This window comes from Alexandromys fortis, unplaced genomic scaffold (genome assembly GCF_014885135.2).
Source record: "Alexandromys fortis isolate MF-2015 unplaced genomic scaffold, M_Fortis_MF-2015_v1.1 scaffold_72, whole genome shotgun sequence".
Classification (NCBI taxonomy): Eukaryota; Metazoa; Chordata; class Mammalia; order Rodentia; family Cricetidae; genus Alexandromys; species Alexandromys fortis.
This window is the reverse complement of record NW_026067969.1, coordinates 8,699,219-8,716,888: the sequence shown is the minus strand read 5'-3', so window position 1 is coordinate 8,716,888 and position 17,670 is coordinate 8,699,219. Positions and strand designations below refer to the sequence as shown.

General features: G+C 52.3%; 1 protein-coding gene across 1 annotated transcript in view; it reads right to left on the bottom strand.

Annotated features, from left to right (window-relative positions):
* Niban2 (niban apoptosis regulator 2) overlaps positions 1-17,670 on the bottom strand; it is a 49,148-nt gene that overhangs the window by 18,619 nt on the left and 12,859 nt on the right. The window contains exon 2 of the mRNA XM_050154962.1: positions 196-326. Coding sequence (XP_050010919.1) covers positions 196-326 — 131 coding nt within the window. The remainder of the gene's footprint in view (positions 1-195; positions 327-17,670) is intronic.

Sequence of the window (17,670 nt, the reverse complement as noted above, 5' to 3'; positions counted from 1 at the left end):
CACTGGCAGTGGGGGGACAGGCTGCACTGGCAGTGAGGGGCAGGGACCAAGAGAGGGAGGTTACCTCAGTCAATGAAGCGCCCTTAGAGACCAGCCCAGCAACAAAGGGAAACTAAGGCCCAGAGAAGTCACATCAAAGGCCTCATAGGAGAAGGGGTGACAGAGCCCAGGCTGCACCCTCTCCGTGCCTCTCACCTTGCGCCAGAGCAGCTGCGCCTGCGGTGGCCCGGTGCCCTCGATCTCATGACGCATGCTGTTGAAGAGGGAGACGCCATATTGGTCCTCATAGAAACGGAGGAACTCTCTCAGGATCTTCTCGGTTTTGTCTGAAAGGGAAGCACGCATGAGAGTGGCAGGTCACCATGGACACCTAGGGAATCAAGCCTGCCAAGACGCCATGAAGAACTGTTCATGCAAAGCAAAGATACCCTTTGACTAAGGCTGGCCACCGTAGTCTCTCACACGCTAGGCCAGGGCTTTGGTCGTGAGCCGTGTGCACAAGGTGGCTACCCACTCCTGACAGGAAGTTGGTCAGTGGCTACACAGAGAGAAAGTAAACCACACCTAACAGGCCTGTGAGAGGCTTGGCCTCACCAGTGACCGGTACCGAGTGAGACAGCCTGGGATCCCTAAGGGGGCTGCACGCTCCTTTTGCTTTTTTTTTTTCTTTTGGTTTTTCGAGACAGGGTTTCTCTGTAGCTTTGGAGCCTGTCCTGGAACTCCCTTTGTAGACCAGGCTGGACTCGAACTCACAGAGATCCGCCTGCCTCTGCCTCCAGAGTGCTGGGATTAAAGGCATGCACCACCACCGCCCGGCTTGCACGCTCCTTTTGATGCCTTGCTTGCACTTAGGACACTGTGCAAGCTAGAGAGCACCAGCTAACTGTGCAGTGGTGGGACTGACCAGCATAAACCAGTCTACCCAAGACAGAAAAAAGCCAGGCTATGGCGAAGTCACTGGGAGACCCTGTGAAGACTATTGGAAAGTGATAGTCTCATACTTTGAACAGTCTCTGAGCAAGAATGATTCTTAGGGCTGGAGAGATGGCTCCAACGCTAAGGGCACAGACTGCTCTTCCAAAGAACCCGGGTTCAATTCCCAGCACCTACATGGCAGCTCACGACTGTCTGTACCTCCAGTTCCAGGGGACCAGACACCCTCACAAAGACATACATGTTCATTTGAAAAGAAAAATTAAAGAATACTTCCTATTGGCAAAAAGGAACTGGTGAGGAAAGGGGGGAAGCTGCAAGCTCGGGCCTCCCAGTGCAGGGGCCGAGGGTCAGACAAGGCTCCTCACTTTCATACTTGTGAGTCACTGACTCACGATTCAAATTCATCTACGAAGTTAACCTTTCATTCTTTTTCCTTTGATACAGGAGCTCACAGCCCAGGCTGGCCTCTAACTCTACACAGCCAAAGGTGACTTTGAACTCCTAACCCTCCAAGCATGTGCCACCAAGCCCTACTTAAATGTCAGGGACCAAACCCTGAGATCCATGCATGGTAGGTACACACTCGGCCAACTGAGTTACAGCCCAACCCTGTGAGCCAACAGCTTGCTGCTCTCAGCTGTTTGCTTCTTTCTGGTGCCGAAGCAGTCTCTGAACAGAGAGGGCGAATCCATGGTCTCCAGAGCAGGCCCAGCAAGCAGCAGGTTCAGTACTGATCCTGCCTGGGTGTCCCTCTTTATAGATGGGGAAACTGAGGCACCGAGAAAGCTCAGAAGAGCCTCATGGTCCTAAAATGCTGCAACTAGAATCTCAACATGGGGTTTATGAAGCTTCTCTTCCTGGGCCTCTCAGTTAGCACACGGAGAGGGCTAGAAGCAAAGACAGACCAACCTGCCACCGCCGACAATCTTGGACTGCAGTTCCAAAGACCTAGTCCTTCATCTGGGGACCTTTGCCCATCTTAGGTCCTGGGAGTCAGCGGCCTAGGACAGTGCTTCCCCCTCTCAGTGGGTCTGTGAGGCGGTTCATGTCACAGCCACTTTAGAGAAGGAAACTGAGACCCAGAGAGGGTCACACAGAGAGCGAATGACGGGACCCAGACAGGAGCTGGTGGCCAGAGAGAACCCAGGGCTCATTCCACATTACCACACTATGTCTAAGGCCTGCACCCCAGCCCTGCCTCAGGGACAGTAGAGGGGGCATGCGCTCAGCTCACCCACCACTCTACAAAACCAGCCTGACACACAGCCCTGTCCTGGACAGAGGCTGTAACTGTCTAGATTCTGATGGGGGACAGAGGGAAGAAGGAATGAGGAATGTGTTTGGCGTGCCTGTTTTGTGAAAACCCACAGAGCAGCAGCCCTTAGAGACCATGGGAATTGTCCTAGAGATAATAAGGCAGGGGAAGGGTGAGGGTCGGGGATGACATGGGCCTGTCACCCCACAGCAACTGCTGACACAGAGCTAGCCCCAGGGTGGACACAGCTTCATGAGAGCTGGGCAGGTAGGACCACCGCTGTTTCGGGTAAGGGAAGAGGAGGCTTAGGAGTCCACTGTCCTTGGCCAAGTTCTGCCCTAACTCCCTGTAGGCAGTGAGAGTCCTTAGAGCTTCAGCCACAACTCTATCTGAGGGACAGTCACCCCCAAATAGAGAATTAACTCAACAACAGCAAATGTGTACCTAATGCCTGACCAGGCTCAAGGGAAGCTGCCGTATTTAAATAAATAAATGAATAAATACACTTGAATCGGGACCTGCCCGCAGCAATTCTCAGCTGCCAGGCTGGTGCCTAGTCTGGGAAGAGCTGCGCTCTGAAGCTGGCCTGCGGAGGAAGCAGGAAGAGGAGAGCTGGGCCAGGCAAAGGCCCAGTCATGTCCCGTCATCCCATCGGGGTGTCTGAGACCAGGACAGATGGGCTGTGCAATGAAATTAGCTTCTGAGACTGGAGAGATAGCTCAGTGGTTAAGAGCTATCACTGACTGTTCTTCGAGAGGTCCTGAGTTCAATTCCCAGCAACCACATGGTGGCTCACAACATCTGTAATGAGATCTGTTGCCCTCTTCTGGCCCGCAGACATTCATGAAGCACTCATATACATAAAATACATAAATAAATTAATTTAAAAAAAAAAAAAAGAAGCTTCTGGAGCCCCTGAAAAAGGACATGTCAGAAAGGCCTGCAACCAGGACAAAGGGGAAGCCAGGTCAGCAGGAGGCTGGAGTTCAACTCCCTAGGCCAAGACACTGACAGTCATGGGCTTACACAAGCTGGGCTGGGGCAGCCAGGACAGCCCAAGGGCCTGAGATGGAAGTCACTCAATCTTGTCATACAAAGGTGAACATAAGTCACCCAAGGTAGATAGAACCACAGCTCAGGAAAGGAAGCGAGAAGCCTAGGGAAGGAGAAGTCATGGGAGCCAAAGGAAAAAGTGGAGAAAAGAGCAGAAATGGTTGGGGGTGGGGCATGTCTCCACCAAATGATGTGAGAAAAGAGGGTACACTCACTTATCCAAGAACAGAGTGCCAGGCGGGACCCCCGTCATACCCAACTGCAATCCTTGACTCTTCGCTACTTGACCTCAGGAACCAAAGCAAACTTGACCCAAATCTGGCAAACCCTGGCAAGCTGATCCACAACCAACCAACACATGAGGAGGCCGGGTGCCTTACTTGGTATCTGCTCTCAGTTCTGGAGCAGATAGGATGGGATGGGCCGGCAGCTAGTGCTGAGGTTACACACCTCACATGGCGGTGGGCGAGAGCTGCCTGTCCCTTACTGGACCACACAGTGGGTGCTTGACTAAGGGAAGGGACCTAGGACCAATGGCCAAGTGGTATCGAGCAAAAACAAGAAGGGCGCTAGGGGCTCAGCAACAGGGCCCAGGAGTGGTGCCAGGCCAGTGGCAGAAAGTGGTCTGTGAGTTCACACCCCAGGAAGAGCTGGAGAAAAGCAACAGTGGTGGACGGAACCCAATCAGTTGGGAAAGAACGAGCATGTGCTTGGTACTAAGGAAGTGACCCTAAAACACAAAATAAGGATCTGGGATCTTCAGGGGGCAAAGGGAACCCCAAAGATCAGCAGCGCATTATGGGGTTCTAACCTGGACTTAAGGCTCTCAGAGCCACACAGAAGACCTGAGTTGGCACGGTGGGCCTGACACAGACCTTAATTCCCTGCCACTGGGCTCTGGGACCCATCTGGGCAGTCCCCTTTCCTTGGGGGTCCTTCACAGTGCCCATCCTGTAAATGCACCGATAGTGTCTAACTATGTACTCCAGACTGGCCTGGACCTCACTATGTAGCCCAGGCTGGCCTGGAATTCATAGCTGTTCTCCTGTTTTTTTGCCCTCCTGAGTACTGGGATTATAAACCAGAGCCGTCATAGCCACGGTTTTTCTCACCTATTGCGCGCAGCTAGCTCCAGCAGCTAGCTCCAGAGGGCGGCAGAGGGTTCCATGACTCAACACCCTGCCTAGGACACGCAGGAGGTACCCAGAGCTGGGGGAGGCTGTGCAGACCTCTCTCCACACCTGGTCACATCAGCTCTTCCAATCCCTCCATGGCCTCTGGAGACACTCCAATGCATAGGTTTTTGGGGTAGACACCAAATGGGGTTTCCGAGGCCAAGGCTCACCACCCTGAGGAGTGTCAAGGGCTGGCTAGATCACACAAAAGATGGAGACAGTTAGGATCTGAGCGGGCTCCGTCCACGGTCCACAAAACCTCAGAGGGCAGTGGGGAGGCAGGCCGTGGCCTCACCTGATGAAAGGGCCAACTTCAGGGACCCTGGGCCAGACTGGAAGCAAGCAAGATAGCTACAGATGCCTGGGTGAGGCCGTCTTTGGGTGTGGGCTGGCCTCACCCACCCAGGTTGCATATTTTCATGGGCCCTCGCCCCGGGTGCACTGACTCAGCCCAGATGCTGCTGCCTGAGGAGCCGCGGGGACCATGGAAACTGAAAGGCGCACCCTCCAGCTTTCTGGTGAGGAAGGCATGGAGGCCACCCAGTTCTCAGTCCCTCAAGTTCTTCACAGAAGCCAAGCATCGCATCACAGAGCCCCGTCACAGGGCCAGACAGGATGTGAACAGGCCAGGTTATGGTGTGCACACGGCAGGTTATGGACAGTGACTGCATACGCAGCCCGAGGCACCAAAACACCAGTCTTCACTGTACAGTGCTCAGCTATGGGGGCGAGAGGTGGGAGGAACTACTCATTACCAGGTACAACTTCTATAGCTTAAAAAAATCCATTAAAGATTTTGTTTTCTAAAAAAGAAAGGAAGAAAAGAAAAGCAATGACCAGACAAAGTAAGAGTTAAGGAAGCAGGGCTTATGTGTCTTCTGTACACCCAGGTTCCCCTACCAGCACCCAACCTGGGCTGGGTGTCCCATCTCTGCTCCCAGGGCCAGCAATACCCCCCCCCATGTGGGTTCACCTCACACAGAAGCTGGGCTGCCTGACTCTGCCCAACACACAGATTTTTCTGCCGGTCCCAGAGAAACATGTTGCATATAAACTCTCACTTATAATGGGAGACACAGGGAAGATCATTCCATGGTAAGTCAACCAAACCAAGCTGGGCCCCATGTGGGCAATCCCAGGCCCTGCATGGTTCTCTGTCATCCTGAGGACATCTGGGAAATCCAGAGCTGTGTCAGGAAGCCTCGGGGTACCCCACCTAGAAGGCAGGGTACACCCCACCAAGCTCTGAAAAGGCCAGTTCCCAGGACATGAGTCTAGAACAAAGTGTTCTCTTTCTCTCTCTCTCTCTCTCTCTCTCTCTCTCTCTCTCTCTCTCTCTCTCTCTCTCTCTCTCTCTCTCTCTCTCTCTCTCTCTCTCTCTCTCTGTGTGTGTGTGTGTGTTTCGAAGAGCCCAATATAAAGCAAGTCAGTTGAGTAAGGGGTCTTGATGCAGCTGGATACACTCTCCTGTAGTGCTCAACGGTGACTCAGAGAGGCCCCTCACCAGCCAGCCAGCCCTCCTGCTTCTGCACCCAGAATTCCCAAACTCCCTAGGTGTGCCGCCCTCTGAGAACTCAGCACAGGCTTCTCAGTCCTGTGCTCCTAAGGCTCAGAGGCACAGCCTGGAGCGAAGAGAAGAAGCATTTCAGGAGGAGAGATTAGAGCTGTTCATATGAGTGAAGAGGCTTTCACCAAGTAGCCCAGGTTGCCTATGTAGCCCAGGCTGACCTCAGACTTGAGACAATTCTGCTGGAGCTTCCCTAGTACTGGCGTTACAGAGCTCTTCCACCATACCTAGTTAAAAGTGGGAATTCTGTTTTGTTTTTGGATGCTGGGGACTGGACCTAGGGCTTCACGCATGCCAGGTGAGCATCCTACCAGTGCATTCTACCAGTGCACTACATCCCAGGCCAAGGGAAGTTGGCTTTGATGCTTACTTTCCCCAGAGCCTGTCCAGAGTCCCCCACGCCCAGTGGCCTTTCACATAGCCACAGTGTCTTTAGGGGGCCCTAGCCTCACTCTCCAGGCCCAAGGGGAAGCAGAGCAAGCTTAACTGTCCCCATCTGACAGATGAGAACATTCAGGCTCAGAAAGTCAAAGTGACTTTCCCAAGGTCATAATGTGTGGGTGTCAGAGCGAAGAGACTTGTCTGGCTCTCCACCTCCCTACCTGCTCCCATGTAGTCAAGGCTGGCACAGCCCTTCCTACCTGCTGGACACCCCTTCCCTGGCTAACCCTCCCTGGGCTGAAATGGCAAGTAGGTCTCAGGTGACCTAAGATCTTAGTGCAAACCTCAGTGTGTCGGTCTGGCCTTGGGAACAGACCAAAATGCTGCCCTCAGCATCTCCTCTGAGCTGCCAGTAACTCAACAGATCAGGAGCTGACTCCAGCCACCCGGGACTGAGACATGACCGCACCAAGGGCTTGCAGTGACAGGCTCTGGGTTCAAGTCACAGTTCTGCCCCCTACCAGCTGTGTGGCCTTAGCCAAGGCACTTTCTCTCTGCGTCTGTTGCCCTCTCTTCAAGATGGCATATCAGCACCCACCTGACTAGGCGATAAGGAAATCAGTGAACCAATGGGCATGAGACACTCGGCCCTGACAAGGACAGTGCACATGACCAACACCACCGGCAGCTCAGTGGCCGGAAGAATGCTGCTGATCTGATTTTCCAAAGTGACAATTTTAAGGATCACGCTACTTCCTGAGTAGATAGCAGGAGCCACCAAGAACAAGGCCCCGGGGTGAAGTCCCTGAAGTCTTGGGGAGCTGGGTCAATCCTGCAGGTTAAGCTGAGTATGGGGGAAGGAGAGAGAGGTCCCCGGGGACACCCTGCAGGAAGAGTTTGTGAGCCCCCAGCATGCTGCACCCCTGTGGAAGGCCTACATGATCTCTGTCACAGGTACACAGACTCCACTGTGAGACCTTTCACACAGGCAGCACAGTGAATTGAGAGCCCCTCCCACACCCATGAAAGAGTAGCCAAAGCAAGAGCTAAGCCCAGGTCCAAGACCCAAGGGCCTGAGCCTGAATCCCCTTCCACGATGATGACATCAGGACAGAAAAGACCATCTCCAGCCAGGATGGTGGCCGGCCTCATGTGGACACAGGGACTTCACACAAGCCCTGTCCTGGTTTGGACTCAGCTATGGGCACTGCGCCAGGCTCATCCTGGTCTGGCTGGTCCCTCCAGTGAGCTCGTGGAACAAGCCTTACCACCGTGCCCGGCCCAGTTTCAGGGTTTCATGGGGACTGAAACCTAGCATGCGCAGCACCTGCAGGGCGGGGCAGACTCAGAACTAGCCTGCCTAGTTCTAGGAGCTCTGGGGAGGGCTCCAGATAGGGAGGTGGGGGAAGCCGCTGGGATGATGACCCACCCACCCCAGAAACAAGGGCTGTGGTAGAGTGGAGGCAGGGACTCAGGCTCCCTATGTCCCAAAGTCAAATACAAGAAACTATGTCATCTAACTGGCACAGCCAGGAGAACTGAGGCCCAGAGAGGTAGTCACATACTCTTGAGTCACACAGCAGTTTGACAAATGAGGATTGGAGTGCCAGGTCTCAGTGTGTCACCTAAAGGCTTCTGGTGAATTCTCATTCCCACACTCTCCAGCAGCCACCCACTTAGGGTTCCTCCGCACCCGGGATGATGTGCATGTAGCCCAGGCTGGACTCAAACTTGTTAGGCAGCCAAGAGTGACTGAATTCCTGAGCCCTCTGTCCCCACCTCCCAAGTTCTAGGGTTGAATGCATGAGCTGCCACTCCCATCTAAAAATATGAGTATTATTTTTTCTTGCAGCATTGAGTATCAAACTTGGGACCTCCCACATGCAAGGAAAACACTGCCAACTGAGCTGTATCCACGGCCCCGCATTACTGTTTCTTGCATTGACCTTACTTCACCAATGCACTGAGAGGTCAAGTGAGTACTCTGAGAACACACAGCACGTAAACAATATAGGGGGGATGAGGTTAAAGGAGGGGGCAGACAAGTGATGTAGGGACCACACTGGAGGGATGTCTCAGCTGATAAAATGCCCAACATGCAACCACAAGGACCTGAGTTTGTATGCCCAGCACTCATAAAAAAGTCCAGCATAGCACCCCAGTTCTCTAACCCCAGTACTGGAGGTAGAGAAGAGAAGAGCAGGTCCATGGCACTGAGACAAGCAGGTCCCGAGAGTTTATTGGCTGCCATCCTAACTGATCCAAGGAGCTCCAGGTGGAGGGAGAGACCCTGTCCCAAAGCGAACATGGAAGACACCCATGTCAACTTCCAGCCTCAACACACACTTACAAATACCTATATAGGTATCCAAACACACACATGCAGACACATACACACACATGAACACACACTGTACACACACACACACACACACACACACANAGATGCATGAACAGGTTCACAAACACATACATGGAACATACACACAAGTACATGCTAGTGCACAAACACAAGCATGCAAACTAGCACACACACAAACACACACATGAACACACACTGTACACACACACACACACACACACACACACACACACACACACACATATATATATATATATATATACATGTGTACATACATAAATGACACAGACTCAGAACAGGAAATCCAAGTTTGGGGAAATACACTTCACCACAGAAACAGTCAGCCTCTAGGGTGGATATGGCAGGCTGTGGGTGGCCCCGTCAGGAGGACTGAGGAGGGACCCTGCCTGGGACCAGTGATCAGGTAGGAGTTGGGAGAAAGGATAATGACAGGCTCCACCATCCAGCAGGCGGGAGTGAGCAGGGCCCATGAGAAGAGCTGGGACCAGAAGGACAGGGGGACCAGGAGGACAGGACCCCGCAGAGGCAGAACCGGGAGAGACAGTGTGACAGCTGATGGCGCACCAGTCAGGCTTATCCAGAGAGGCCTCCGAGGGTAACTGTGAGCTGCCTCAGGTCAGTCAACAGGCCAGCTCAGCTCAGACTGCACCACCTGCCAGCCCCCTCGACTGGGTCACGACCCTCTTATACCAACTATTCCTGACTCCCTCTGCTCCTTCCCAGACCAGGAGCCAGTAGGGCTCACAAACCTAAGGCTCTCTCTGCCCTCGGGGATAAAGGCGTGGCTCCTCTTACAAGTACCTGAGTATTCTAAAACCTGAACACACACCCCCACACTGCGCTGATGCTTCAGCTCCCTCCTTCCCCAAACCATCTCTTCCTTTGGAAATCCCCAGGATGGGCTGGCGCTCCCCGCTTATCCACGCTAGACTTCTCATAAGCACCACACCAACCCTAGTGTGTAAGAGAGGTTCATGTAGAAGCCGGAGCCTCAGAGGCTCCTGAGGATGAAGGAACACATCCAACACAGTCCTTCTTTGTTAGGAAAGTGGATGCCACATGATCTTTCCCTCCCTTCTCACTGCAGGTGTCCTGAAGGGACCTTCAGCTGAGTTCGCCTCGGAGACCAGGGACTAATATGAAAACCCTCTTCCCATGAGCACAGCTCCACAACGTACCTGCTGCGGGCTGGGGACACCGGGTGTCCAGGGACCATGCTTCATTGGAATCTGCCATCGCACTGAGAACTGACTGAGGACCTATAGAGTTGTCTGTTAGCCACAGCCAGATGGTTAGGGATCCAGTGCAGTGGTAGAGTGCCTGCCTATCATACACAAGGCCCTGGGTTCAACCCCCAGCACTACCAAAAAAAAAAAAAGGTTTTATTTAGACACAGGTGGACAGGCACCAGGCTGACTGGGGACCGATCACTTCTCACAAAGGTCACAGGGTCTGACACCAAATCCTGACCTGCCAGAGCCTAGGAGCATCACTGTCACTGGAGAAACAGAGACTGCAAGGTCTGAGACTTGTCCACCAGGCCAGCAGGACCTGGACTCTGAGGACTGTGGCGATGTCCTGAGGATCAGGTGACTTGCTTTATTAAGGATGAGCCCCAGAAGACCTTAAGCTCCCCATCGGCTCTGACACAGCACCTCCCTGTGTCCTGACATGCCGCAGCCCATCAGCTGGTAGCAATGAATGGAATCCAAGGCAGAGGTTCTCAGCCATGCTTCCCTGCCCAGCCCCTGCTGTGGCTGTGTCCCACTGACACCAAGTGCGCCCCCACTCTGCACTCTCTCCCACGATATCTCCCACGATACGCCCTTTGGCAGAACACCCTTCCTTGACTCCCAGACCCAAAATCTCATTAGCCGTCCTTGCCCTCTTCCCACCACTAAGGCTCTCTGGTTCTCCATTTGCATATAATTATAATAATCAGCGCATGAGCTAATGCATCCCACAGTTGCCCAGAGCCCGCACTGAGGCACTTCTTAAGTACGTCATCAATATTTGTCACATGACTTCATTTAACCCCAGCAGGACAAACTGTTAAAGCAACTCTCTGGATAAGGGCTCCAAGGTTCAGAGTCTGGGTGACCTGCCCAGCATTACACAGCAGAGGGAAACCAGGCATGATATCACAGGCCCCCTGCCACCCCAAATGGCAATGGAGAAATCTAAGACATGATGGGTTCTATTGCTAATAGTCAAGGCTTCAAGAGGGCAGCACTGACCGAATCCCGCCCGGCCACATTCTCTTGTGAGCAGGCCACTGGGGCTCTGGGAAGGCTGACCTTTGAACAGGTGGGGAACAGGTCAGGAAATTAGGGATCAGATCTCCAGGCTCTCTCCACCCTGGTTCCCCAGAACTCAGCCTGGCCTCTGCCCTCTCTCCCTGATCCGTCAAACAGTCCTGTAACCCCGGAGAGAAAGGTCATCTAGTTTCAGATGCCGAGAAGGCCACCTGCACAGGGAAGGGTTCTGAAGGCCCCGGAGGGCTGGGTCTCTTTATCCCGAGACAGGCTGGGAGTAGTCAGCTGGGACTTTTGCACAGAGCCGCCTCGCAAACCTCTCAGTTAGCAAATATTTAACTAGAACTCAGCCACAACAGGTCTGGTGAAGGGTAAATGCTGAGACAGGAGGGCCTGAGGGGTGGAGAGATAGCCGGGGTGGAGACCTGGGGAAACGTCTGGGGGTGGGGGTAGCACCCGAAACCTCCCTTTGCATCCTCCACTTGAGTCGGGAAAATCAGTTCCCATCTGGACACAAACAGGAGAAACAAAGACCTTCTCATCCCTTCCCAGCTCCACCCACCTGCCTGGCATCAGCTCTATGCATGCAGCCTCCAGCTGGCAGCCCGTTCTAGGAGACCAGGACACTGACATCCCTGAGCTTGGGGAGCACACAGAGACAGGGGGCCCAGGACTCCAGCAACATCCCCAACCCAGAGCAGGACAAGCCTATCTACACCTACTGCAGGCCTGCCACGGGACTGGCATCATGCCCACCCTCCAACAACCTTTCTCTCTATTTATCTCCAGGGATACTCTAGGAATCTAATAAAGGAGATGGACTGTCAATGAAAAACCACAATAGAGCTGGAGAGATAGCTCAATGGTTAAGAGCACTTGCTGGTTTTGCAGGAGACCTGGGTTTTATTTCCAGCAACTTCATGGTGGCTGACAACTGGCTGTAACTCTAATTCCAGAAGATCGATCACCCTCTTCTGGCCTCCACAGGCATCAGGCATGCATGTGGCATATATACATGCAAACATCCGTGCACATAAAATAAATATAAATCAAATTTTAGCCAAAACAAACAACAAAAAACCCTATACTGATGGTTGGCTCAGCAGGTAAAGACACCTAGAGCCAAGCCTCACGACCTCAGTCAGTTCAATCCCGGGACCCCACAGGGTAGAAAGAGAGAATAGTTCCCACAAGTTAGCCTCTGACACACACAATTTGTAGAAGCAACCACACTGACCAGGAACCCAGGGAGGGCAAATGACACAGCCTGCAGTGTCCAGGGGAAACCTAGCCCTGGCCAGGGGAAGCAGTGAGCTGAGTCCAGTGGACGATGCAGGAAACGCAAGCTGGTCTTCGGACACACAGGAAGCAGGAATCTGTTTGCTCTACCCCTTATAGGCCAAGGGCTCTCCGTGAAACAGCAAGGTAAGTGACGTTTTCAAACAAGCCCACCCTTCGCTGGCTCTAGCACATGCTTCCTTCTTTCTGAACCTCAGTTTCCCCTGCTGTACATCTGAGAGAGCAGCCCCCACCTCATCAGGTGTCAGAAGATTAAATGAAATAAGAAACTCCGCAAAGGCTTTCAAGCCGGAGTTGACATCACCAATGGCAGCAACCGAAGGGTTGAAAGAAATTCATTTATCAGCCCGGCACTAATAGTGACATGATGAGACAGGAAGGCAGCCTGTCAGTAAACAGCAACTACCCTGTCATTCTACAGAGCAATAAAGAAATGGGAAACTCAGGGCTGGAGAGATGCCTTGGCGGCTTAAGGGCATTGGCTGCTATTCTAGAGGACCTGGGTTCAATTCCCAGCACCCACATGACAGCTCACAGCTGTCTGTAATTCCAGTTTTAGGGGATCCGACATCCTCACACAGAATATATACAGGCAAAACACCAGTATATGTTAAATAAATAAATCTTTTAGAAAGGAAGGAAGGAAGGAAGGAAGGAAGGAAGGAAGGAAGGAAGGAAGGAAGGAAGAAGGAAAGAAAGAAAGAGAGGAAGGGAGGGAGGGAGGGAGGGAGGAAGGAAGGAAGGAAGGAAGGAAGGAAGGAAGGAAGGAAGGGGAAACTTGCTAGGCACAGTGGCACACGCCCTTAGTCCCAGCACTTGGGAGGCAGAAGCAGATGGAACTCTATGAGTTCAAGGCCAGCCTGGGTCTAGTGAGTTCCAGGACAGCCACAGTTACAGAGAGACCTTGTCAAAAGAAAGAAAGAAAGGAATGAAGGGAAGGAGGGAGAGCGGGAAGAAAGAAGGAACCATGACATGTCTCAGATCTATTTTTCTAGGCCCTGGACACTCAAAGGTTTAATTAATCAGAAAGGGAAGTGGACCCGAATGACAGCCGGCAGACCTCACCAGACCGCAGCCTAGTTCCACAGCACTGTGGATGGTGCTGCCACCCCATTCCCCCTGCCCCACCTCACACCCACACCTCCCAACACAGCATCAGCCACCAGACATGCTGGGTTATCACCCCAGAGACAGCTCCAGCTGGGAATCCAAGATCCTCAAAAGCTTGATTATCTATCTGTCAGCAGCTCACGCGTGTTCGGGCTAACTTCTCATCTGTTTACCTTCCCGTGTCTCTGCAAGCTCTTCCCATAGGCAGCTGTAGGAAGACGGGAAGGCTCAGGCACAGTCTAGAGGGAGGTACTCGGGTGGCACCATGCCATCGGCAACCACAGAGCTGGAAAATCCCCTGGGAACCAGATTCTGGGCTTGCTGCAGTTTCAGCCTAACCAAGCTGAGGCTGGTTTGCAGGGAACCCGCAGACAGCACACAGGACCTCAGTGAGGGTTCTGACTGCATCCAATGCCTAGAACAGGGCAGGTGTCCTGCAGAGAGGACGCTCCCGAACACCAGCGAGATGCAAGCAGAGACTGAAGATCCTGTCCCAGACAGGTAAGCAGGAACAGTATGAACATAGACCACAGACCCAGTTCTGCCGCTGACTCAATATTTCTGAGCCTCAATCTCTTTCCATAAAATGAGCAATGAAAATAGCCCAGCTAGCCAGGAGGTGGTAGTAGACACCTTTATTCCCAGCACTCAGGAGGCAGAGACAGGTGGATCTCTGTGAGTTTGAGGCCAGCCTGGTCTACAGAGCAAGTGCCAGGACAGGCTCCAAAGCTACTGTCTCCAAAACAAAAAACAAACAAACAAAAAAAACTTAAAAAAAAAAAAAGAAAAGAGCCTAGCCATGCCAGGTGGTAGTGGTACACTCCTTTAACTGCAGCACTCTGAAAGCAGAGGCAGGAGGATTTCTGTGAGTCTGAGGCCATCCTGGTCTACATAGTGAGCTCCAGAACAGCCAGGGCTATGTAGAGAGACCCTGCCCTAAAAAAGCACCTCCCCCTCCAAAAAAAAACCCATAATTTAGGGACTGGTGAGATGGCTCAGCAGTTCAGAGCACTGGTTGCTCTTGCAGAGGACCTGGGTTCAATTCCCAGCACCCGTATGGTGGCTCATAAACATGTGTAACTCCAGTTCTAGGGGGTCCAATGTATGTCCTTCTGACCTCCTCAGACAACAAGCACATATGATGTTCATACACACATGCAGGCAAAACACTCACACATAAAATAAATTGTTATAAAAGTAAAAGAAGTCTGCCAGGCATGGTGGCACACGCCTTTGAGTCCAGCACTGTGGAGGCAGAGGCAGATGAATCTCTGTGAGTTCAAGACCAGCTTGGACTATATATTGATTTATGAGACAGCCAGAGTTACATAACAGAGACACCCTGACTTAAAAAGGTAAAAAATAATAATTTAAAAAAAAGACTTACCTAAGCTAGATGTGGTGGTGGCAGAACAACTGTAAATACAAGGTCAGCCTGGGCTACATAACAAAACCCTGCCTCAACAGCACCCAATAAGATGTGCCAGGAACACCTGACACCCTGTCTGCCTGATAGGAAGGACCCAAGAATAATAATAATAGAAGTGTCATTCTAATAGGAATTAATAAATAGAAGGCACCAGTTACTTCAGCCCAGCTCCAGCAGGGAAGGAACCAAGCCCTTACCATGTTTTGCTGGGTGCCCACGGTGCCCTCAGTGCCCACAGTGCCACTGTCCTTTTACTAAATCCAGGTCAAGCTTCTTCCCAAGCTTCCAGGAAATGCCAGACCCTTCCCTGTCCACCACCCACCAGGCACACAGGTGCTGCAAATGCTGTTATCTGCAGCTTCCAGATACCAAGGTCCTGACAGCAGACAGTGTGAAGACATGACAGAAATGCTGCTCTCTCCGAGCCAGGGAGGAAGACATGGGAACCAGGTGACAAGAAGATGAGCCAAGCCACTCACGGGCTTGCAGCTAAGCTGACAGAAACAACCCCAGGCTGCAATGTCAGGAGAAAAGACATCCATATCAACGGAAATTTAAGGCTAGCCTGAGCTACATAAGACCCTGTCTCAAAACAAAATGAATAAATAAAACAAACCAAGTGGGGACTGGTAAGTTAGGGACAGGGCCTCTCAGCACCTTAGGTTGGAACTCAGAATAAGTTTGATTAGGGTTAAGTGGTCCCTTGGGCTTGCCATTGTAGTGGGAAGGGACATTCATTGTCTTCTGTCACAACTGGGAGGGTCTGGGACCTTGAGGGTCTAGCAGGGTGGCCAGCTCCTTCACTGGACACAAAAAGGAGCTGACGTCACATCGTTCAGCAACAGACAGACTGGGGGCTAGAGCCCACAGCCTGGCATCATCTCCCATGCTGCCTGGTGCTGGGGAGACAGTGAACCTGTCCCCACTTACTTCCAGAGACACCTGTCTTCCAAGGCACATGGAATGCTGAGCCTGTCAATGATCCAATTGTCCAGGGCTCCTGCACCCGCAGCACCTGGGAAACTGCAGCAGACGAGATCTGCAAGCAGTGCCTTCCCATTGCTCTGAAAGCCTGGGGTCCACAGGCGCTCATCTGGGCAAGCACACACACACCCCCCACTTGCCCAGCCCCAGGGACACGTGGTAGCACTTTGCAAAACAACCCTCAAGACTCTCAAGGGTCCTGCACACAGAGTTGCTGCTGTGGCTGTTGCTGGGGCTTTGGCTGTAACACACAACCTCCTTCATGGTTTTCCTTTACCAGACTTGGGACCTCATCTCCTCCTCCATCCTTCCTTCAGGTCCTATCTCAAAGGCTCCTCCTCCCAAGAGCCTCAGGGGCTCAGGCAGTGGAGACCAAGGTGTCTATTTTCCAGTGTCCACTGTGTGCCATGCAGAACACCTCTCATGAACTCACAGGACTACAAGGGGTAGCTAACAACCATGCCCACATCAGACAGATAAACAGTCTCTTTCCAGAATCTTCCTCACTGCCCTCCAGACCCTGCCCTGTCCTTGCAACTTCCCTTTGGCTCTTATCAGACAGAATTGTCCTCCCAAAATAAACCAACAGGGTCACAGTACTCTTTTTAATTTGACACATTCACTGCTTTAAAAAAAAATCAGGAAAAAAGCTGGGTGTGGTGGAGCACACCTTTAATCCAAGTACTTGGGAGGCAGGGGGGGGGGGTGTCTCTGAGTTCAAGGACAGCATGGTCTACTGAGTGAGTTCTGGGACAGCCAGGACTACAGAGAAACCCTGTCTGGGGTGGTAGAGGTAGGTGATTACATGTTCCCTTTTCCTGGTATACCATTGGATAACACCTATTGCTACAGTGTCTTCCTGGCTACATAGTATACCATTGGATAACACCTATTGCTACAGTGTTCCACTCGCCTGTTTCAGTGCCCTGCTGTACCATTTGGTTACATGCTAAGCTAGGCTAACTCTTCCTTAAGGTGGCTGCATAGGTTTAACCTAGGCAGGGCTGAATCTCTCTCCTCTAAGCCTGTGGGTGTGTGGACCACCAATCTCTTCAGGCCACCACTTCTCACCTGGCCTTTAAAAGTCCTGCCGCTTCAGCCACAGTAGCTCATTACTTGGAATCTTTCCTCCTAGGGACACAAGTTCCCAGCCCCCCCCCCCTTCGCACACTGAGAGGCCAGCTGCAGGACCCCAGGCACCATACCTCTCTGAGACAGGTACAAAGACTGAAGTCACCAAGCAAGTCAAAGTGCTTGCCTCAGACCTGAACCCACTCAGGGGACCCCAGGCCACCAGGAAGTTGTTTCATCTCTGACGGGAGAGCAAATGACAATGATTATCCCATGGGACAGAAGCAAGCTGTCATAGAAGGTGTCATCATCACAGCAGCCAACTGAACAGGTCTCTGCAATGGCAGGATTTAAGTATTTGGGTTTGGCAGCCACCAGCTTAATGCCAAGCACACAGGGGTCTCTCGGTCTCCACACACTTCTGAACCTATTATATCCCAAGAATGGGGCTGAGAGTCCACCTGGCCCCTACCTGTCACACTAAGGATTCAACCAAGACCAGAGATTGAGATCAGGAGCCCAGGAAAGGACCAGCCAGATCAAGAACAAATCCCTGGCCTTACCCTCCGGAAACAAGAACAAAGACCTGAATGCCAGTGAGTCACACTATGGGGAATACACGCAGAGAGGAAGGAAGCCCTGGGTAGTAGATGCACGCACCTTATGTCTGTGGCCTCAGACAAAGCAGGACCAGACCACTCCTTCCAATAGGACAGAGACAAAGGCCATGGTCTCCAGCATCTGCCTACAGCACCCCAAATCCACACCCACA